General features: G+C 42.6%; 1 protein-coding gene across 3 annotated transcripts in view; it reads left to right on the top strand.

Moving 5' to 3' along the window:
- LOC118227622 (reticulocalbin-1-like) overlaps positions 1 to 20,931 on the top strand; it is a 46,078-nt gene extending 25,147 nt beyond the window's left edge. For 2 of the 3 annotated variants that reach the window (XM_035418281.1, XM_035418282.1), the window contains exons 3-7: positions 13,491 to 13,684; positions 14,324 to 14,490; positions 15,505 to 15,565; positions 16,859 to 17,058; positions 17,675 to 17,808. In XM_035418281.1, the coding sequence (XP_035274172.1) occupies positions 13,491 to 13,684; positions 14,324 to 14,490; positions 15,505 to 15,565; positions 16,859 to 17,058; positions 17,675 to 17,782 (730 nt within the window). In that variant the 3' untranslated portion in view covers positions 17,783 to 17,808. Of the gene's footprint in view, positions 1 to 8,793; positions 12,581 to 13,490; positions 13,685 to 14,323; positions 14,491 to 15,504; positions 15,566 to 16,858; positions 17,059 to 17,674 lie in introns of those variants that run through there. The other variant, XM_035418280.1, reaches the window with a different exon arrangement.
- The last annotated feature ends 2,870 nt before the right edge of the window (positions 20,932 to 23,801 follow it).

Below are 23,801 nucleotides of genomic sequence, written 5' to 3'. Positions count from 1 at the left end.
CTGCCTGAGGTATTTCCGCTAAAGGACTCATCTGGCGGATAGATAATGGAGAAACAAAACGTGAGTTTTGATGTAATAGTTTTGCTGCCTTTAATTTAATAAACTCTGCATCATCAGTTAAATGAAGCATTCTTCCACTCTCAGTTACATTTAGTGTTCAGACCATATTTACAATTAGAAAAAATTAATGTGATTTTTATGTATATTATAAGCATTTAATTTAGTCTGTTTTTCCCATGGGCATCTCAGTTTCCTACATGGATAAAGCCATGATTTAAAGAAGAATATAATGGCTGGAAATACAGCTGTACCCCTCTGTTTTAGCTGTAACCGAGTTTTATTTGACCTTTATGCAGTTACTCCTGCTAAACATGAGTGAAAGTGGTGTTTTTTTTGCCTAGATTTTATTTTCATAAAATGATGTTCTGCAAGTGTGCTTGAATGTCCAGATTAGGCTTGTAGTCCTATTGTGACCTCTGCAAAAGTATTTTCTAGGTTATGAGCTGAGGTCATCGAGTTGTTGCGGTGCACGCCAGGGCCGTGCGCATCGTGGAAATGTAACCTGGAACAAAAGCCAATTCACCTGCCAGGCGGCATATGCCATGCTGCTGCCAGCCTCAGCTGGCCTGGTACAGGAACCGCGGGCAGATGTGCAACCAGACCGCTGCCGATACTCCCAAAATCCCCCTCGCGCCCCCCTCGCGACCCACTTCATGCAGGAAACGGGCGACGTGCGCCCAGGGGAAAGCCGCACCGTAACCGTGCGTGCTCGTTCTTTTTGGCGATTCGTTTGCCGCGGCTCGACGTTCGCCGGCCCGGTCGGTGGGATCTTTTTGGGCGGAAGCGTCGCGCGCCGCCAAGCTCTCGGGAGACGCGGAGGCGGCGGGGTGGGGAGGCCGCGTCTGGGATGGCGGAGTCGGGTAATGAGCTGAACCGAGCGTCGACGCCGTTGTTGTGGTCTCACATGACTGCTCTTCATGTCTGAGCGGAGCCCAGGCGGGGACCCCTACCCTTCGTCCTGCTCTCTCTTCACCTTGTTCATGTGAGAGGGGCCTGCAGCTGGGAGGAGTAATGACTGCTACAGAACTGCAGGGCTGAGGACATGTTGGATGTGTTGGCTAATACGATGAGCAACATTAGCTTGTAACTGGATTAATTTTATGGCCTGAATTCTCTGAAGCACTATGTACATGAGCTGGCAGGAGTAATATACAGCTTTATATATAAAACAATGGATTTATTTACAAATGAAGTTCTATCGAATGCCGTATAAATGGCCCACAGGCCACAGGTTGCCTACAACTTTCAAGCATAGTTGAGCAGGAAGTTCAGGAGCAGCACTGTCTCCTCCAAACTAAAGTCTTTCTGTTCCAATGCTGTTGATGTAAGTAGTGCTTGGGGCAGTTTTTCATCAGAGATGATGTTTTTGGTCAAGGTTTAGCCTCAGATCATGCAATCAACTCGAAAACTTCTGCTCCCCCTTTATTAGCTGCGACCGGCAGCTCTATAGCTCTGTCTGTCGGTCGGTCAGTTGGTCGGTCGGTTAGCCGGTTAGTCCACAAAAAGTGTCCCACCCCATAGCGACCACAGTTCCCCAGGAGGGTGAAATTTGGCATGGACGTTGGTCATGACAGGAAGGTACAGCTGAGTAACTTTCAGGCCGATTGACCAAGAGGGGGCATGGCGATGGGCGTGGCCTATCATAAAAAGGCGCATAACTCCCGAATGGATTCACAGATTTGCACAAGATTTTGTGGAAAGGTTGGTCATGAGCCAAAGAAGAGGTCACATGTTTGTGTGAGGGTGTGTGCGTGGATGCATGCACACATGGATGCATGCGCGTGTGCGGTCGCAGCTATTGCGGATTCGCACTTGTTTTCAAGAGGTTTTGCGGAGAGAAAAGTCAGGACTGAAACTTTGCCGAAATAGATAGCAAAAATGTGTTTAGATGTACAAAGCGCTGACCCAGAAAATAACCCCTATTAGGCAGATTTCAGAACGTCTGATATGTCCAACCAAACACCCTCCCCTGGGTTTCATCATTATCTCACAGAACAAGTCTGGGAGCTGTATAATTGGTATTCTTACTGTGGAAATAATGGCAGGATTATTTGTATGCCGTTGACGGGTGTGGGGACGAGCCATCGTGCGGGGCCTTTGTGTGCGTCGGGGTACGTGTGTGGCGTGGGGTCCCGTGAGTGACGGCGGGCACGGGTTGTGCCTGGCAGGCTGCCGCCATGGTAGGTGGGCACGGCGGTGGGCGCCGAGGGCAGCGCCCACCACAGCTGTACCCGCTCTCGTCAGCGAGCCTGGCAGCCCAGAGCCAGCCCACTCCCCTCTCATGCACCCGCGCCGTGCCCATCTGCCCCCAGCCCCTCTCTCTCTCACGTGCGCGTGCCCACCAAAGGAAGAACAAAGGCAACACGTTTCCTCCTATCCGGTGCACTAAAGGCCACAAACAGATTCAGAAAAGGGGGAAGCGTGTAGTCTACCGGAATCCATCAGCGTTACGCAGCCGCACCTTCGCCGTCCGTCTCTTCCTGCCGTGCGTTTCCTGGACGCGGGCCGGCGGGCGGCCGTGCGCGCGGAGCATCTGTTTCCGAAGTCTCCAGCCGCATGGCGCAGCAAACGACGGTCTGGCCCGGGGGGAAAGTTCCGGAACTGCCAGCCAAGTCGACACCAGCCTGCCCTGAAACTGAGGGAAGAGAAGCAGCGTTGGAAGACCTGCTCTGGGTCCCAGTGAATACGCTGCTGTATGAACAAATGCCAGGGCTGCAGAACTGCTCCATGGGATTTTCACAAAGACTTTTACTCGATAGTCACACAGTGGACAGCTGTTTAGCATTACCGTGATGAACAACCTCACAATACTGAAAGCACAGTAATGCAGTTGTTTGAATTAAGGTTGGTTTATTTTCCTTCATCTGTCTCAATGCTTAGCTGGTCTATTGCATTAGATGAACCCTGAACCGTTCCCTGAGGACAATGAGGTAGAAACACACAGCATTTATTTCTGATGAGTGGAAAATGTCAAGATACAACCCCCCTTCAGCTTACCAATGAGAAAATAACAATGTGGTCGAGCCTCACTGGCCACACGCTATGGAAGAGAGCCTCCTGGGACAATCGCCGTGCTTCGATCACTGATTAATTCTGAAAATATGCAAGCAGCCTTCTATGTCTCCTGCACACTCACCGCTCCCCATCCAGCCAAACAGGCATGACCCCTCAGCATTGATAAAGTGCACTCGTGCAGTAGACCTTACTTTTCAGAATTAGTCTCCAGACTGTGTTGACTATCACAGTCTCCCTGTTCCACTGACTTCCAGTGACTTCACTTCACCACTGTTTTCTTGACTTGCAACATCTGCAGCACGACTGCAAGCGGAATAAATTGAATGTTTCATAACATTAGTTTCCTTGTGAAAAATGTCCAAGTGTGCTTAAACGTGGAGTGACATTTTTCATTGAATTATGACAGGATATTTGTGTTTGGAAAGGCCAAATGGTAGTTTGTTCTATTAATGTAAGTAATTAAGTGTCAGGTGTGCAAGATATTGGCTGAGGCCCAATCACGTGGCAGCTGTTTGAGAAGGCAGCATTTTAAGTCGGAATTCGCCCATCTGTTCTTTCAAAGCACATCCCATACAGACATCTTCCAAAATGCAAGGCCTCATATTTTAATTTCAATGCAGCATTAATGTTTCCATCGACAGTATCTCATAAATATTTTGGATGGCATCTCAAAAAATGCAGTTCTATTCCATCTGTTTATAGTGACATCAGAGGCTGCATAAAGTTGTAGTAAATCAGTTAGCTAGAGATGTCAACAAGAGATGTTCAACTCAAAAGCAGGTACAGACAAAATACCAAATTATAAACGAGAGGCCAATATTTTTGGGATCAAAAATTAAAACTGCTTTGAGAAACTTATGAGCTGGTTTACCAACCATTATTTTTCTTTTTAGCCAATCTGGGAGATATTGGGTTACATAGTGAGAATGCAATGGTTCTAAGAAACTTCATTTTAATTTTATTTTTATAACCAGAATATAAATGCAGAATAATTTCTGCGTGGGAAAAAAATACAAGAACTATAAGGAAAAAGGACTATTCCTCCTTTAAAACTGGTAATGCACAGGTCTGTGTTGTTTCTCCAGTCATTTCTGAGGTAGGAGCGTCCACAGTGACACATTCAGGGTCCAGGGCTGAAACACTGGTCACATGCCTCGCAGTTCACACGGTCAGGAATGTTTCCGAGCCCTAATTACGAAGCGGGATGTTCTTGACCTCATTAGTTCGGTGGCTTTCTCCGCAGCCCGCACGCCAACAGACTGTCCACCTATATCAACCCAAGGGAGAGGATTGCCCTCATTGCATCTGAAAACAACAGCATGGCACCATCTGTGAACGTACGCAGGAGTGCAGGTGCGTGGGTCCCCTTCGCTGCGCGCTGCTGGCTCTTCCCCATCACGGTGCGCCGCGGTGGCACCCCTGTACGTTTTATTCCCTAAAACTATCCTTACTGTTCTCACCATCATATTCTACAATGAGGACACTTTGGTTTATTACCATTGGTATGCTTAAAATGATTCTCGGTAAAGAGTGGCTTATTGGAGAACCCTGAAATGGTATTGATTTGAACTGAGAAACTTTGAACTGATGAACCCACACAAGTAAAAACACCTACAAAAAGACTGCAACTTCAACTGTCATGGCACCTTTTGTTATTGTCATCGCACCTTTTGTAGCATTAAATATTAGCACTCGACAGCGAAGCCAGAGCCAGCAAACATGTATGAAGGCGCTGCGCTAGGGTACACATCGCATGTGGCGTAAGCAGTGACTGTAAAGAACAAAGCGCTGTTGATAGCGCAGCCATGCCGAAAGCGGGGCGAGGCTGCCGGAGCCCTTCTGGTGCGCCGCACCGCTGTGCCAGTCAGCATATGGGGCTTCCGATGCTATCATTCAAGTTCGCCTAAAATACCGTCAGCACAGCTGCTCCCGCCATATTGGATCTACATTTTTTTTTAGCCAAGCATTCCAGGCCCAGATGTGCCAGGATGGCGGGCCCCCCGTCTGTGAAAATGTAAGGCATCACTGTGCACGGAAACAAAAAAGAACAAAAACGCATCAGACCTGAGGAAATGCAACGTCTGTAGAGGAGTCAGTGGTAGAGTATCGCTTTCTAATGCAGTTTTCTGTGTCAGGAAGTCAGAGATCCGATCACAAAAACCTGTGGGGCTTTTTCTTCAGAAATCTTCCTCCCAAGCAACCCAGGTCTCGCAGGCAACACCCCGGTCGGACCATAACCACCACAGTACAGGGCTGACGCTACCTCAAACGCCGTCTATGATTGAGTACTAAGCCATCCCACAGTTTGACACACAAAGAGAATTTTGTGAATGTGAAATAACCTTTGGTGTCACACAGTTGTCGAGGATATGATCGCTCTGCCAGTCCGCAGCATGTGCACTGTTGCTCTGGAAACCGGCTCCAGGGCCCCGCCTCAGAAACTCCGCTCTGCTCAGCGGCCGCACTTTGTCTTGGCACAGTGGCCCAGTTTGGAGGCGCTTATGCGTGGCAGGGACCTAGAGAGCCACCCTGCATGCGAAGCCCTGAAACCATGAATTTGGGCCAACCAGCTCTGCTGCGTGTCACCCCTGGTGGAAAAACGACTTTCAGAAAGGGCTGCCTGTATTTCAGTTCTTCCAAAATAGTGTTCACGCATAGTCATCAGCAATGCAAGCATCAACCAGGGCCTTCCGACTAAAATTCAAAAGTCAATCAATGTAAATATGAGCAAAGATACGAGTGGGATACCTGATAAATGTGTATGTGTGTGCTTGTGGGAGATGCCATGTGTATTTGCTAAAATGAGGAAGTATAGTTTATGAGGATGCGCCATTCATTCTCAAAAGGACGATGGAACAAGTAAAAGGACTATTAAGGAGCAGTGTGAAAAGTTAACTGCACCACAGCCAGGGGGCAGTATGAAAACAACTAAATGAATGTCCTCATTGTGTCAGTTACAAGCAGATTACACTCATGGTGCAGAGCCTTCTCACTCATTTTTTGAGCCAAGGCATATTTTGTTTTAGGGAGTTACTACTGTATTAATATCCACAGCTAGAAATCCGTCTTCAATGATAAACATTGATGTTAAACAGGAATCTGACCACTGAGTCCAATATCTTGGTTAAGTATATAACCCTGGTTCCCTGGGTGAAGTAAGACATCACAGCTATGGGGATATGCCCACACAGGAGCAGGTGGACCTGAAGCTGCCACATTACAGCACCAAATGGACAGAAAGCATGTCAATCTAGACTCTACCCCTCCCAGGGGATAAATACTTCAGATTAACTATGAAACTGGCATTAAAACCCTAACTTAAATACTCTGGATGGGAGCTCAACAAGGTGTGGTGTCTTCTTTCCCTCTGAGGGAGCTCAACACACAACCAAGGTTTTCCCTTTCACTCTGTAAGTCCAATGTCTCAGCTATGGGAAGGAGCATTCAGTTGCACCATATAGAGTCACCAGCAGGAACACATCATACAAGAACATGATGTATGAAAATAAGGTAGGGCAAAAGCCCATCCCCAAATGGATAGCATTAAACATATGAAACACTGAAACGGTGCCGGGTTGGGGGGAACCTCTTGCGCACATCACTCACTGCAGGCTGTGTGAAGAAGGCCAGAGTGGCACACCTGTTGAAGAAACAGTCTCTAAATGCATCTGCCATCCAGAATTATTGGCCTGTCTCTCCGCTCCTCTCCCTCTCTTCCGCCTTCAGCCTACTGGAACTTTCTGCAACTTTTGTAAACCATCCGCTCCTCTCCATCGTGACTACAGTCCCGATCTCAGGCAGAGCTCTAAACTGGATTGAATCCAATATCTCTGGACAGAAAAAAATAATAGTCTTGGCATGCATAAGTTGCTAGCCAGCTGACTACCATGGTAAGCAATTTGTGATCCCTTTCTAAACTGGTCAACTTTTCATGCATTGTTTTCAATCAATATACAAAATGTTAATATTTTGTAAATTGGTTTAAATACTAGAAACACTTAAAAATCACTCCCAATCCTGCAGCACTGTTTTCCTTTATAACTTATCTATGTCATATCTGTTTGCAACTGCTGCACAAAGGAACAATTTAAGCAATTTTCTGAAACAGTGATAAACTGGACAGAGTCATATTAGACTACTTACTAATGTGTTTTAACACTGTGGGTGCCATATGTTTTTGTGATTGTGAGCAAGCTTATTTCAAATCAACACTTCACATACAGTAGCATTTGAAATTAGATTCCTGCCGTTAGTACCACCCATCACAAACACCCTTCTAATTCCTCTAATGAAGTGTCTGAATATGCCATGTTTTATTACACAAATTTGTTCTGGAACCATATTTATGTAGTCTAATTTATGTCATATTCCCAGGGGCCACCAAAATGTAGAATTAACACGCTTCCAAATGGACAAATATGTAGTTCTTGAACTGCATTACACGGAAGGAAAATAACGCCTGGGGAACACTTTGAAAATTATCATTCACAGAGCGACCCCATAATCCAATAATAAATGTGCAACATGGGCCACCGAGGTTAGTTAAATAAAATGTGAAGGCTGTATCAGTGTACCCTCTCCACTCTCCAAAACCTGCATTTTAATCTTGTTGTCATGGGCCACATAACTCAGCAGAGAGGAATAAATTACAGATGAAACTCCATCATATGTTTATAAATACACCGGCATTAGCATTTTAGCTCCTCATAAATCTGTGACCAAAAACAGTTAAGTGCAGGAAATAAAGCCACCAAAGAACAATGATATATCTCCAACCCCCCCCTCGCCCCATCATCCCCCCCCCCCCCCCCCCCGCACTGCCCTCCCCCCCCCCCCCATTCCCCAACCAACCCTGACCGCCAGCGCATTCGTTTACCGGTGCAGTTCTTCAAACATTATTTCCCCACTTGATGCCCCTCATTTAAAATCCATTTTAATTTAAAGACGGGCGACGCAGACGCAGCGGCACGCGGACCCACCCCGGTAATACATCACGGAGGGGAGGGGGGGAGGGGGGAACGCGGTTTAATCTGGAGGCTGGGGTTCAGCGCTGGTCACCGCTCAACAGCAGAGTAATTACCAGATCAGCTCTACTAAAAGTGCACTCAGAGTGTTCTGTGACCTATCAGCCGCTAATCTGCATAGTGAAGTATGGCTTCATAACTATAAATTGCTGACTTAATTAAAACCAGGACCTTTCTGTCATTTAATTACAGGGAGAAAAGGTTATTGCTTAAATGCAATTTTCCAAATGTGATTTCTTAACAGTTATTAACTGCTTCGCCATCATTTATTGTTTCAGATTTTTCAATTTGGAAATGGTCCTGGTGACAGAAGTAATGACTTTATGAAAAAAACTCAATCTAGATTTGCGCCCGGCACCGCCATTTGTTTCTCACAAGTGGAGCAGACAGGAGCTCGGAAATGTCACCGGAAGGATTCTGTGATTGCTTCCATTTTACAGTAGTAATTAAAAAAGAACCAAGTTTTTTTCTCTCCCTCTAATTCCAGGGTGACGAGAAGTTTATTGAAATTTTTCAGAAGCGTGGTGGAGAGTTACCTGCTCATCATACGGCGTGTAAGAGAGAGAGGGTACAGAATCGGTGTGGGGTAACAACTGAGGTGCGTCTGTGCCACCATCATCCAACCTGCATTCATTTGTTAATGTTATTAGAGCTAATAGCATTTTTTCTGGGAACCTTATTTGAAGTGCCTCTACAGAGCTTCACTTTACTTTACCTAGATAGTAATCCTTTGTGGCCAAGACATCCAGGTATCCAAGGCAGTGAGGGGGATCAGGTTCAGAGGAGCTTGTAGACCAGGACAATGCAGGTCTTTGACTGGCTAAGGGCAGCATGCCCACTGGTTTGGTGTGGATTTATATTAGGCCATAAACTCACCAGCTCACTCTGGCCTTTGTACACCACTGCATAGCTTAACCTTCTTTATGGACTTTTATATTAATTGCACAGATAATATTGAATGAGTTTCATTTAATCTTTGGGAACTACTCTGAAAATATTAACATCAGAGGTCACGGAGGATTCATTTGGTTACAGAGTAAATTAAGTGGAGGCTTCCCAGGAGACATTTCCAGGTAAATCACTAATCCTTTGTGCATCGATGTGTCTCGTGGCACTGAATCCCAACTGGAACTGAATTTTGATTGTGCTAGTGTCTGCTACAGCCAGAGTCCTGCAGGGGGACACAATATTGGCCAATGTGAGGGAAGGAGGGGTTAAGTGGGCAGGATGTCTCCTGCCTCATTGTGCCATTACGACTCTTCAGATCAGTTATTTATTTTATTTATTTTTTTACAAAGTGACAGGGTGGGTCAAATTGTAGTAGTGTGGTTCAGATACTGGTATATTGGTCAAAAGATTTCACTGCTTAAGTATGAGGTGGGTTATGAGGACGGGCCAGGGCTGTGGCAGAATCAGCACACTTGCCTACTATTGAGTATGGTTGTTGAGTACACTGAATGGGAAAGTCGTCAAGTAGATGAAATGTTCTCTAAACTTAGTGTGCTTAATATCCCAGGATGACATATTTATTTCAGGGATTTTGCTAAGTATATTTGGGAGCATACTTTTCAGGAAGTAAACAACCATTTTAGTATCAATAAATATAAATATTGATGCCCAGCTTCACTTTAAAAACAAGGTGCAGCTTCGCTGACATTTTCCTTCAACAACAACAACAAGGACGTGTGAGCATGTCTTACAACACTTCCACACTATAGTTGGAAAATAGTACGGATGATTTGTTTTGCATACTGCCCATCACATATTAAAAATATGTACTAAACAGTATATGATATGTGTAGTAGACAGCACATACTTTGAGGACACAGTAGTTAGGTTTGTCTTGGACACAGCCCTCCTCTCATTCAGAAACTATAGAAAGGGGGACCAGGAGTCTTTGAATTAGAAGACCACCTTTCAGGGTTGCATGCAAAAAAGTCATTGCCCCCTTAAACTTAACTGGTTGCACCTAACAGCAACAAAATGTTTCCTATAATTTAATATCAGTCTTAGACTGTTTTTTTAGCCCACTCTTGCAACTCTCGTTACTGAACTGCTTTAATTCAGAGAAATTGGTAGGTTTTTGAGCATGAACTGCTCACTTCAGGTCCTGCCATGGCATCTCTATTGGGTTCAGGTCAGGACTTTGACTAGGCCACTCCAAAACTTTAATTTTGTCTCTTTTCAGCCATTCAGATGTGTCTTGCTGCATAACCCAATTAGGCTTCAGCTCACAAACAGATGACCACATATTCCTTAAGAATTTTCTGGTACAGAGCAGAATTCATCGTCCAGGTTCCGGGGCAGCAAAGCATCCCCATACCATCGCACTCACACAACCATATTTGACTGTTGGTATGCCGTTCGATGTAATTTGCTTTATGCCAGACACAATCGGACCAAAAAGTTGCAATTTTGACTCATTTGTCCATTGAACATTATCCCAGAAGACTGGGTTATCCCCAAGTGTTTTTTTTGCAAATGTGAGACTAGCATTGATGTTTCTCTTGGCTAGCAATGGTTTCTGCCTTGCTACTCTCCAACGAATCCCTTTTTTGCCAATCTCTTTTTTATTGTGGATTCATAAGCACTGACCTTAGCCTTATCCCTTTTGCCTTTTGCTCTGCATGTGTCTATGAGTAAAAAGTCACTCACACACACCTTGAAAAAAAAACAAAAACAAGACAAATTATCCACAGGAATAAATATTTGGCTGTTTTTCACGGTCACTTTCCCTAGTGACTGAACAGTTTGCGGCTGGTGTCTGAGCAATTCCATTAGCTCCATTATCTGACTATCACTGACCTCCTGAGCTCAGGGTGATTATCTGCGGTTCCTAAAGTAAAGCACTGCATCAAACTAATTTTACAAACATATATACATTCATTATATTGATTAACAACAGATGTAATTTAACATACGTCCTCTTTAAACTAATCAGTTGCTGCTGCAGTCGGCCCCTACTATGAAATCAGTGTTGAAAAGAACATGATTCACCAGCCTGCAAGCATAACAGCAGTGCTGCCATGGACTCATGTCAAACTGTTAATTATAGGTTCTGATAGAAATATTTGCCTCATATATCTGCTCGCTGTGCTATTTCTGAAACATGTTTCTCTGCTGAAGTGATTAGCGACGTTCAGTGTCACATCGTATGCTTGTTTGACAGAAAGTGTGGGCGAGTAGAATTAAAGAGAAAAAATAGACGGGCTCAGGCTAAATTAAAACAATTTGAATTACACAATGCTCTAATTACTGCACAATCTGATGGAAAGTAAGAGATGCATTAAATGTAAATTGTGTTTTTAGTCCCCCTTCAACACACTGATTCAAATGGGCTGTCTAAATCATATTTAAACACATAATAAATACAATAGTGAAATAAAAGTCCTGTGGCTCCAGGCACATTTCATTATAAAACCATGGCACATATTTTAAGCAGGAAAAGTTTTTATAGCCTATATGACACTCTAGATTATAACAATATATGACAAATAAAATCCACGTTATTACACAATGAGCAGAAAAGATAAATAGATCTTGCTAATTAAACCTTTGGCAACATTTTTGTCAGACCGCGCAACGTGTTTATTACATCTTAAAAGTAGAAAAGTGGAAGTCTGAAAGTCTGATATTTGTTTATTGTTAAATAAAACAGTTTTATTAAACTAAATGTCTAAGTTAACCTCCGCTGAGGGGTGTTTATTTTCTTCCCAACCCACATAATCTGGGGCTTTATGCTTTTAATAGAAAGCTATCATTAGATCTTTGCTGGATATTTAAACCTCCAGGCGCAATTCATAACAGCAACCATCCCAAACCTGTTTACGTAGATGGGCTGCCGGCTCCCTGCGTGTCAGCGTGCAACGTGGCGTTTATGGCCATCTCGTATTTCACACATCCCGGGAGCCAATAGTGGAGAGCATAACATAGTTGGTGGGAAATGTTCAGTGTTATCGCAGAACTGAGTGGCTTACATGAACTTCCTAGAGATTTCTGCCTGGTTGTCCTCTCCAGAGTGTGATAGCAATGAACCGGGTACGTTTGAAACAGAAATGAATACGCTAGGCACCTGAGAAACGTGTACGAAATCCTGTAAATGTGGTATAGCGAAGACACTTTTGCAAAGCTACATTTAGTTGCACAGCCTGATTGCGTTCTCAGTTCTGGTTCTACGATATTATCAGTCTCGTTTCTTAACGTTTGTAGATAATTAGCAACTAGCCATTTTTTGCGAACGAAGATAACTAGATAGCTATGGACTTACCCAGCGGTGTGGGCTGGTTGTTGCTGTGTGCGTGTTTGGTGTTAAGTAAGCCCACTTTGCGGAAAGATCGTGTTTACCATGAACCCGAGTTAAGTCCTAGACCGGCAGCCGAGGAGGATGGGAGCCACAAATACGACCACGAGGCCTTTTTGGGCAAGGAAGAGGCAACTACATTTGATCAGTTAACCCCAGACGACAGCAAGGAAAGGCTTGGGTAAGACAAACGAAAGTCTAGTAGCCTACGAGTAAAAGGAATCCTCACGCGACTATGCTATTTATGCTTAGGCTGTGTCGCGAGCAGTCTGGTTTGAAATGAGCAACTAGTGCAGGAATGCATCTAAATGCCTTACCCTACACGCCTTCATTAGTTTATTTACAGTGATTAACGAAATGCATCACCCTTTTTGATTTGGTCACGCTGCGATTTGCGAGATGAACATGGTAGCTTTTCAAACCAGGTTGAAGAAATAAAATGAACAGAATTCACCAAACTAGGATTGTTTAATGCTAATCAGCATTGCTATTTTTTTTACAGAGGTATCAAGCTTAACTTAATAAAACCTATTTGCGTTAAATAGGCTAAATGGCGAATGCAATTTACAGCATTTTTTAAAGAGTGAGAAGAAAGCATGGCTCATCACAAGACATTTGTTCGCAGCTCATACCTGCCATTAATTGTGTTCCACGGCCACCACATTGCAACAAATCACATGTATCAGCTAAAACTACACAGTTGCTATTTCTCACTGCACAACCTTTTCTCAGCAGTTGTGGCATGGTGTCACGTTGGCTTTAATGGGCGTGGTCATCGGGCATGGCCGACACAGAATTTTGTTCCGGATGATTTTAGTAGGAGGGCCCTTGTGACGATCCCAACGTGGCATCGAAGATACGATTGTGAGCTTCCATGTTCCCAGTAACGGGTTTTAAACAACACTTGTAATACGTAATTAGAATAGAAGGCTACTATCTACATCTTACAATGTCTCTCTTAACCATAAAACTTTCAGTCTACCCATTTGAATGTGAGTGAATGTGTACTCTCTACAGTTAATGGTTTAGGAGTGCTTTTTGTTTGTGTGTTTGTGTGAAAACCTCTGAATGTGCAATGTGTTGTCTTGCAGGAAAATTGTAGACCGGATAGATGGTGACAAGGATGGATTTGTATCTCTGAATGAGCTAAAAAGCTGGATAAAACGGGTTCAGAAACGCTACGTTTATGAAAATGTGGCTAAGGTCTGGTCTGATTATGACACCAACAAAGACAACATGATTTCATGGGATGAGTACAAACAAGCAACATATGGCTACTATCTCGGTAGGATATTGACCTCTGATTTATTTTTCCACTTTTTCTAATTTATACTGTTCAATATATAGCGTGGACCTTGTCAAAAATATTGTGAACTTTGATTTACACATGCTACTTATTTCTGTAAACATAACCCCTTCTTTGAAGGTGAAGTACATTAGACTGAAAAAAGGCAGTCTCTCCCTGAGGGGCTCAGTGGGTTAAGACACTCCCATGTGCGCAGAGTAGGCCCTGTACAAGCAGGTTCAAGCTGAGCCGCAGCTGTGCCAGTAGCTGAGTACAATTGGTAGTCTTCAGCAGGAGGAAAATTAGCATTCATCCTGACTAGAGTAGAGCAGCTTTAAGTTGACTAGAGTTCCATGAATTAGCATGATAGTTCCTCTCCCTGGAGTGACTCTAAACTGGGAAATAAATCCTCAAAATTCTTCAAAACTCAATTGCCTATCAATCTTAAATCATCCATTTCCATTACTGGTAGCATGTTTGGCTTGAGGTCACCAGCCTACGAATGTGTGAAAATATTGCTGTTGATGTAATGAGATTGAAACGATGAGTGAGGTTTCGTTAGACTCACATTGGAGTCCAGAAACCATTCCACCTTTGCCCTCTTCCCACCCCTCCACCCTCCCTCACAACCAACCACAGATAGTCCAGGGGACTTTGAGCAGTTCACCTTCAAAAAGATGTTGCCTCGCGATGAGCGGAGGTTCAAAGCCGCCAACGCTGACGGTGACCTGGTAGCCAACCGTGAAGAATTCACGTCTTTCCTCCACCCCGAGGACTTTGAGCATATGAAAGACATTGTGGTTCTTGTAAGTTAAACCATTTATCAGTTGTTTTTCAGCAATGGTTCAGCCCAAAACGGAAGCTGTACCTGTGGGACTGATTGTGTTGAGTCACTTGGCGTGGGTTCCCAGTAATGTGCAAGTGATCCTTTGTGCCTCTTTACCAAAGTTTGTCCTTGTTGGATAGTATTACACTGGAGTCCAGGGAACTGAATCTTCTCTATTGCATCCAAATGTTGAGTTCTTCAATAACCCCTTTAGATCATTTTTCTAGTTATATTTTGTTACAAAGTATCCTGGTAAGATGTGTACAAATATCTGAATCAAAATTAGGTATTTGTGTAGTTACTAATTCAATTTTAAAAATTAGTTTGACATAACAGTGATACAAAGCTATTGTATATTCAACTGATCATGACTTGCACGTATAAATTTAAAGATTGTTAGAACGTTATTTTTACTTAAATTGTAAAGTCATCTATACATAAGTTTTTTGAACATGCCTTGTGGGAAATCCTCCCACTCTACTTAAGGATTTGAAATATACAGGGGCCGTGCACTGTTGTGTGGCAAACTGTAGATGTAATGCACTTGGCCTCAATTCATGAAAGTTGTAATACCCTTTTTTACCATTTTAATTATTCATGTTTACAAAAATGTTACTGTGAAAACGTAGCTTGGACATTGTCACATTTTATTTTCATGATGGCACACTTCCACTCATTAAACCCTGAGTGGCTCGACAGTAATGAAAATCAAATGAGTGAAATGAAATTGCTTTGAATGGTCAGTGCTTGCATCTAAGTTCAACTTACTGAGCATAGAATTTCTTTAAATGTAACACTTTTTAATATCTGGGTGATATCTGTGTTTCTAAACATTTGAATCCTTCTACACATTTCTGCACCAGATCAGAGATTACACGTATTTAGTAAACCAAAGTTTTTGCAAGAATATGCAAATGTATTAATGTGAACTGGAACTGATTGGCTGAATATCATTTGTTCACCTTATGGCCCACCACTTGCACACTGCTTTTAGGAAACCCTGGAGGACATTGACAAGAATGGTGATGGCTTTGTGGATGAGGATGAGTACATAGGTAAGTTCACACAGGTAGTCCTTTGAAGTATCACTAATGTTATTTTATTTTATTGTGGAATGATGTATAACTCCATACTGACTGAAAATTGTGCAGGAGGCAGGAAGATGGAAACGAGGGAGTGTCAGTTTTTAGCTCTCCATTGTTCTCTGCGTTTGTTTGTTAGCGCATGTAAGGGTTTGTCTGTAATTTGTGCCGTAGGGGCCTTGTGAAAGACTGTAAACTTGCTGTCCTGAAGCATCCTATGTTAATTCTTCTCACAAGTTCCCAGAACAAGACCTATAAATTCAAGAGATATTTACTCAGCAGGAAATAATTAGGATTTATTTTAATGTGCAGGGATAAAATTAATAGCTTATTGCAGGTCACTAATTAAGAAATACTTGACAATGAACCCTTAGTAACCAACTGTAGGAGGAGGGAAACAAAAGCTCCCTTTCAGAGTTAGATTTTTATGTACAGTACCCAATTGCAGTTCACAACCTGTGGCAGCAACACAGTGGAACAGTGAAAATTCCCCTGTAATTAAAACCCATTCAGTGAAATTACCACCATATGATTTATAGTTTTTTGTCGGCATTCATTATACCCATAAATACATGTTCTCTCCTCGCTGGAAGCCGGGACATGTTGGTTGTTGTTTGGAGCCCGCTATGTTGAAGCTTGCTTTGAAATGGGCTGCCGCAAGGTCGGGTCCCGTCACTTTTTGTGGCGGCTCCTGGATAGGTTCGCTGAACACGTCAAATCTGCAGCTGGGTTGAAGAGAACACAGCCATGTGTTTCATTGAATGAAATTTCCATGCATGCTGCCCTTTAACTTTGGGCAAGGTGAGAAATTGCATGCTTTGCCTATGCAGGTCAATCAAGCTGCCTTGACAGCAAATGGCTGTCTCCATTGAAGCCATTTAGCTTATGTACATTCTTGACCTATTGCTTCCTTATGGAACAATTGAATGCTGTGTTGTTTGACGCAATACTTGTTTAATCCAGACGTAAATGTTTTTCTTCTCTTTCTGAGAAATATTTTTTCAGCGTAAAATTTTTGTTGTGCATTATGAGTCATCTCTCCGCTTGGAATTTTTTTCTGAAGGGAGGACACCTTGTAATATGCTTGTAATAAAATTACTTATAATACAATTGTAATATTTTTCTCCCATATCTTCTATGTCTTGATATTAGAATTTTTGACGCCAACGTGTGTGTGTGTGTGTGTGTGTGTGTACATTAGTGTGCATGCATATGTGCAGTTTGTTAATGGTCATGAACTCATGCCCATTTGTTTCTCGGTTGCAGCGGACATGTTTACAAATCCAGACGGGGGAGTAGAACCGGACTGGGTGAAGACTGAGCGGGACCAGTTCTCTGACTTCCGGGATATGAACAAAGACGGAAAGATGGACAAGGAGGAGATCCGCCGCTGGATCCTCCCTCAGGACTATGACCACGCCCTGGCCGAGGCCAAACACCTGGTGTACGAATCAGATGCGAACAAGGTATGACACCAGCAGCTTCTATCATCCATTGTCCTGTAGAGGCACGAAACCGCAAAAATTTACGTAGGCAAACGGATTCTGTTGAAAATTATATCTCTAGCGGACACCTGAGTGGCACGCTGAGTGGTTGTCTGCACTCTGTGTCATTATTTTATGCAGCTGGATTCTACTGTAGTACTGTGATTTAGCGTGTCTAAGGTTGCACGAGCACTTGATAGCAGACAAAACTTTACAAACTTGTAAAGTTTGCATGCATTATCATTCACAAAAAATTGTACCTATACATTCACGGACCAATTTGAATATTTTTTTTTGTGTGTCATTTCTCCTATCAGCGGCTTGAAAAAACACTTAAACGGCCCACCTAAGACATTTCATTGCAGGGAAAACCCTGTTTATGTTGGTCTGTAAATCATGTAAATTAGTTTTGCCTATAATAGGATGCCTAGTAAAATGCTTATAAGGAGAAGGAGGCCTCATGGGTCTTTAGCAAAATGGAACAAAATATTTTCAATTTACTTTCCTAAAGGGTGGCTAATTTATAGGGAAAAGTTTGGGAATCCCCAAGTCTATTGATTTGACCCTTGCCTTTAGTCATCTTGTTTGCGGGTTCCAGGATGAGATGCTGACCAAAGAGGAGATCTTGGACAACTGGAACCTTTTCGTGGGGAGCCAAGCCACCAACTACGGAGAGGACCTGACCAGGAGGCACGACGAGCTGTGATGTTTCCTCAGAGCCGCAGAACCGTTGGCTGCCGGGCCGAGAAGAACCGCACCGACGGCAGTGACGCACAGCGGCCTGCGGGCCCACGGACTAGCTGCAGAACCACACCACGGTCCACAGAACTTCCCTGCACCGCCCTGAAGGCCACAGCTATCCTCGCGTTTCTGTGAGAGTGGCAGTCACCACGAGGGAAATGTTGTGGTCTCAGTGTAGTCATATGTGAGAAGCACAGAGACTTTTGTCCACCACTGAGCCTCGTTTAAAAGCCATCAAAAATGTGATGCACGTCTGCCTTCTTAGTTTTTTTAAAGTTTAGTTTTTTTCATTTCTGTATGTCAAAACATTTATAGATTTCTGAAAATTTTGTTGCCTTAATTTTATTTAGTTATTGTCTTTTTAAAAAAATTTTGTTACTCATTTCTTGGAAAACTTCACAGGGACTAGCCTGAAATAAGAAAGGCTGGAGCACACTGAGCTCAGATCAAAAGACGCTGTTTAATGACTGACATTTGGGAAGGGAAGACTGACATTTGGACATCTATGACAGTGGTCTCCAACCCTGGTCCTGGAGAGCTACAGGGTCTGCTGGTTTTCATAGTGACTCTGCACTTCATGAATCAATTAGAGCAGTTGATTACACAGTTAACTCACCTGGTGTCTTGGGTCTCAATTGGGTGCTGATTTTAAGGTGAAAACAAAAACCAGCAAACCCCGCAGCTCTCCAGGACCAGGGTTGGAGACCACTGGTCTATGACGTCTTACTTAGAGTCAAAAAGGCTTTTGCTCTGAGCTCAGTGCTAGTCCCCATGAAGTTGTCTGGGTAAGGAGTTCTTGACTGTTGAGCACCTACTTAAGCCCTCTTTTATTTGTCTGGCTTGAAGCGCATTGGCCACCTCCCCTTTGATCCAGAGACTTGTATATTCCATTTAGCTTGAGATGGCATTTTCTGTCGCACAGGAGCTCTAGATCAATTTGTCTGGTCTTTGTAGGGTGATTGAAGTGTTTTACTTGTTACAAACACGTTTCGTATAACTGGGGCCAGCAGTGTGTCTCCCCTTGTTTTCTTGCTCGGTACTTCCGTCCACCGTCAGCTAGAGTTTGCGATGAAGCCCCTTCTCAAACAATTATCCCATTTGCAGCACCTCAAGAATCTAAGTTTATAAAGTAATTGCTGCTAATTAAGAACAGACGGTGACTGACAGCGAGGTTTGCAAGTGACACTCATGCTAAATTCAGCTTGATTACTAACTACCGTGGACATGCTGAGGTATTTTTAAATTGTACAGTGGCATGTAGCAGTTATATAACATTTAACTTGCACAAAAAAGTTAAGTAAAAATAAGTTGATGATTCAACTAATTAACGAATCATGGTCTTCAATCAAGACCTTAAGTAGAATCAGGTCTCTCAGTGCTGGGCAATGACAAAAACCTGAAAACAACACACCGCACTTTTCAGATAAGATTGGACACTCCTACGTTATACGGATGCATTTTTCTTTTTTACTGCAGTGATACTCAATCCTGGTCCTGGAGAAGCATAGAGTCTGCTGGTTTTTGTTTTTTCCTTAAGATCAGCAACCAATTTAGACCCAAGAAACCAGGTTACCTGAGCTAACTGTAATCAAGTGCTTTTACTGATCGATTTCTGTGCTCAAGTTCTGAGTAACAACAAAAGCCAGCAGATCTTGTGGTTCTTCCACATGAACTTCCATTTATGTCCACTTTCGTCCCTGACTCTCCCCTTATTAGATAAACTAATTGTTCATAAAGGTCCCAATTAGAAACTCAATTCTATGCTTCGTCACTTAACTGTGCCGTTGGAGTGCCTATGAGGACCCCTTGAGGATAACTATCAAAATACAAGTTTAAATCCCTGCAGGTCACATGGTGGAGACAAACCGGTGGCCCTATATATATATATATATATATAACTGAATGTGCAATTAACTTTTTGGTCATGCCTTTTTACACAGGATTGCATTTGTAAATGATGAAAGTGTCATTTATGTAAATATCAAGCCTTTTATATGCTTACAATGTCTTCATTGATGCCTTTTGTTAGGATTGTGTGAACAAGCATTGTCAGGTTTTTGTGAAATTACGCAAAATGTGGGGTGAACATTTCCTTTTTTTTCATTACCTCAAGGCCAGGCCATTTACAGGTTCTACTGATTACAACCTACGTGGCAGGCCTCATTTCACTCTTGAAATCGCTATCTTTTACTTCATGTGCTTAAGTACTGTGCTGTACTATAGAAATTGTTTATTTATCATAACACTTCTCTATGACATTATGAACAAAGTTGGCAGCAATACTTGTAACTTTCCACTCCAGAGAATAAAACTTTTTTGACTTTTCTATGGGTACAAGGTCAAAGATGTTCAATGCTTGGTGCTCTCTGTACTACCGTGTAGTCTACTTGCCTGACTGAGTTTTCAGAGCTGCTGGAGATCCACCTCTGCCAAACTAAAGTGAGAATTCATTATATTTATAATCCTGTGAAGTAGAAGGCTGGTTTCTGCAGAGCTTTACAAATCTGTGGGTGGCCAAACCTCTACAGTGTGGATACTTAAATCTGGGCCACGATGCCAGTTGGTTTTCTTTTCTCCCTGATAGTTAATCCATTGATTAATGATTGGCTAGAGATTTAACTCCCCTGGTGTCACAGGTTTAAAACAGTCCTGATTAGGGGGGGAGAATAAAAATTAGCAATACTATTGGCCTCAAGGGCCAGATTTGAATATCATTTCACTTTTGGACGCAAGAATGTAATGTCAATATCACAGATAGCATGTAACCAGTGTTTGGAAATACTGTATGTGCTTCATGCAACAAATGGAATTCTGGCTTCTACAGCCAGTATTGATAAACTTGATTTTAAAATGTCAAGGACAATTTTTAGCTTTAGAGATATTTTTTAAAATATTTTTGACGACTGCCATTTTTATAGCACGCAATAAACACATTTAGTGATTTTCAAGTCTGACGAATGAACCGAGTCCAAAAATGGGAAGCATTTAAAGAGTTCCTCCAGACAGCATATGCGGTTTGTCATGTGTCTGAGGAGATCTGTGTGTCGTGATTATGTTTGACTCTAACAGTTTGAGGCTAGAGAGGAGAAGAATGTGTGGCTCTCGCGTGGCTATTTATACATATTGGGTCCCAGTTTAAGATGAGTCTCCAATTATTCAGGCAAGGTTAATTTAATGACCGTGGACAGGTCTTATATGAATGTCTGTATAAATCAAGCAATTGCTCCCATAAAAATTAAAGAGTCCGTCTGAGGGGTAAGATAATGCTATAAATTACACTTTATTTGAATATTAATATTTGAATGTTCCAGGCTGTTTCTGTTGTAATCAGAATATTAGGATAATTTTGTTGATGAGATTTTAAACCTGGAGGTGTGTTCGTGCGTGCGTGCGTGCCTGCATGTGCACAAGCACGTGCCCGCGCGCGTGTGTCTGTGTGTGACAAAAATGCTTTCCATGCACACAACTGATTTGAAACTATTCATAAAAGCCATTGTTCTGAGCAAGTGCAGTTGTATCTTCATGCTGTTGCTTTAATTCTGAGGGTATTGATCATAAACTACGATCTCTTTAAACAGCTTACATTGCATACATTTTGGCAAGTACATAACCGCCACCTAGACCACTGTCGATGCTCTTCTTCTTCAGTGTCCCTACACGTACACATGCCCAAGCCAAGAAGTAAAAAAGAGTAAAGGGGGTGATTAAGGAAAATATGTATTTGTGTTGAAAATTATGTGCAACCTACATATTGGGTTTCTGTTGTGTATATAATATACGACAGGGACTCAAATACAGTTGTACAGGTTGTATGCTGGCTAAATGTTCAAATAAAGATCCGATAAACCTGTGGCATTCGTTACTCTCTGTTTGAAGATAAGATTCAATGCACATTATTGTGTAGCCTACATTTTCAAATGGACCAGAACCATTTGATTTATTTCTGTTGTGGTAGTGCTGAGCTGATTTTGAATGGGGGCACTGAATTTTGTCGCGCTTCCCTTGCTTGAGTTCCTCCGAGTTGCACAGCTTCTAATTTCGGATCAGTGTCTACGGTTACTAAAGGAGTTGTGACAAGTGCAGACTCCTCCATATTGTCACTGTTCCTCCGTATCACGTTCACACTCAGCTGGCATATTGAGAGGTCAGAGTGGCGCAGGCGGACGTCTCCTTGGTGATTCCCCGGTGCCCATCACGTCTGAATCTGGAGGGCACGCGCTGGACCCTCGCCTGCTACCATGCCAACACTGCCGCTGAGGGTCCGCACGGTGCGCTTGTTTGTCTGTACCTGCATGCTTCTGTGGGCGTGAAAAAGATTCCACAACAACTTGTGCTACATCTGCATGCAATTTTTTAAGAACGTGTGTGCACTCGTATGTTTGTCCAATTAATGTAATCCAATAATTACATAATAAAACACAACACCCCCAAACCTTAAGCAATGCTGAAGTCTTCTTTGTTAAAAAGGAAATTACACGCATATAATAATACCCTGGAATATATGTATGGCATATACATCATGTTCCCGTTCCCAAAACTGAAACACAGCGGGGCTATTTTTAAGACAGCAGGACGTTTCCAGCCAAGCTCACTCCTATAATTTGGTTTCTTCCTGTGCTGCCGCTTGCAATGCTTATTAATGAAGGGTCACCAGGACTAACAGGGGTCTCTTAGAAGCTGAGATATGTTTAGATGCCTCTCATATGTTGTTCCAAATTAGCTTCTTAAATCACGGCAAACGTTGCTTAAATTAATGGCACGATACCACATGATCACAGTCTGCATATTAAAACATTAATAACACTAGTAAAAACGTAGGGGTTATTAAGACATGCATTCAATGCAGGAATGACCTGGTGAGACAATGGCCCATTGGATTGATTTGCATTTCTTAAAGCCTATAAAAATGACCACTTAGGAATGATTCATTTTTATTGTTTTTTTTTTTTTTTAATTACATAAATGATTATTTAACCAGGCTATTCTGTGTCTCTGGAAAATATAACACTACGTCTTTAAAGGAAAGAAAATTACACGTGGAAATTAGTACAAAGAAATGAGATTACACACTCATATTTTACATTTCCAGTGCGTTAAATGCCTTTGCTTGAAAGCCTTTACAAAACATTTTAGTGTGATTAGCTCTGACTGCTGCTGGTAAGTTGCTTTTGTCTGTGAAATATATTTACCATTGGCAAAAAGTACTTAAAGACAAAAACAATTGCACAGAAAGGTTTATTTCTGATCATCTTTTTACCCTCTGGTGAACAGAAATTGCAGGCCTGGTATTTTCAAGCTAAATATTTACGTTTTTAGCGTACTTGAAGTTATACTTCAATAAATAAATATTTAAATCTCAAAATGTACCGTTTAATTTTTCTATGTCCTTTTATGCACTGGGCTACATTTGACACGAACATGACACAATTGTCCTATTTGCAAAATCTCAGTGGAAGAAAAATGAATGTGACAGGTTTGGATTTGAGGAGTTTTTTTCACTGGAGTCATACCAGTTCAAGCCCCTCAAATCCTTCTTCTCCCATTTGAAGCAACATACCATGAAAGTTGAGCACTTTTTGTGACCATCAGACCACTTAGGTCACTTACATCCATCACATTGGGGAAAGTTTGAGCCACTTAAGTGGATCATGTTTCAAAGGTGTGTGTGTGTGTACTTGACAGACGCGTGGAGACATGGTTGCATCAAAATTTCATGAAGCATCTGGTGAAGTCACAGCAGCGAAAAAGGCTGAGTGGGCCAGTCTTGAACAGCACTCTACTCCCCCTGCTGGCCAAGATAGGGAAGTGTGCTCCTCCACCAATTTCTCTGCCAAAGTCCACTCTGTCTTTTCAGATGAGGTTCACATCGCCAACTGTAAATTCTTCTTGTATCTGATCTTTTATTTATATACGTCCATTGGCTAACTATGCAGTCAAGAGGGACCACTACTCTCACAATGTCTTCCTAATGTGGGGTTTATTAT

The sequence above is a fragment of the Anguilla anguilla genome, chromosome 5 (assembly GCF_013347855.1).
Source record: "Anguilla anguilla isolate fAngAng1 chromosome 5, fAngAng1.pri, whole genome shotgun sequence".
Lineage (NCBI taxonomy): Eukaryota > Metazoa > Chordata > Actinopteri > Anguilliformes > Anguillidae > Anguilla > Anguilla anguilla.
This window is presented reverse-complemented; position numbering and strand designations above follow the sequence as displayed.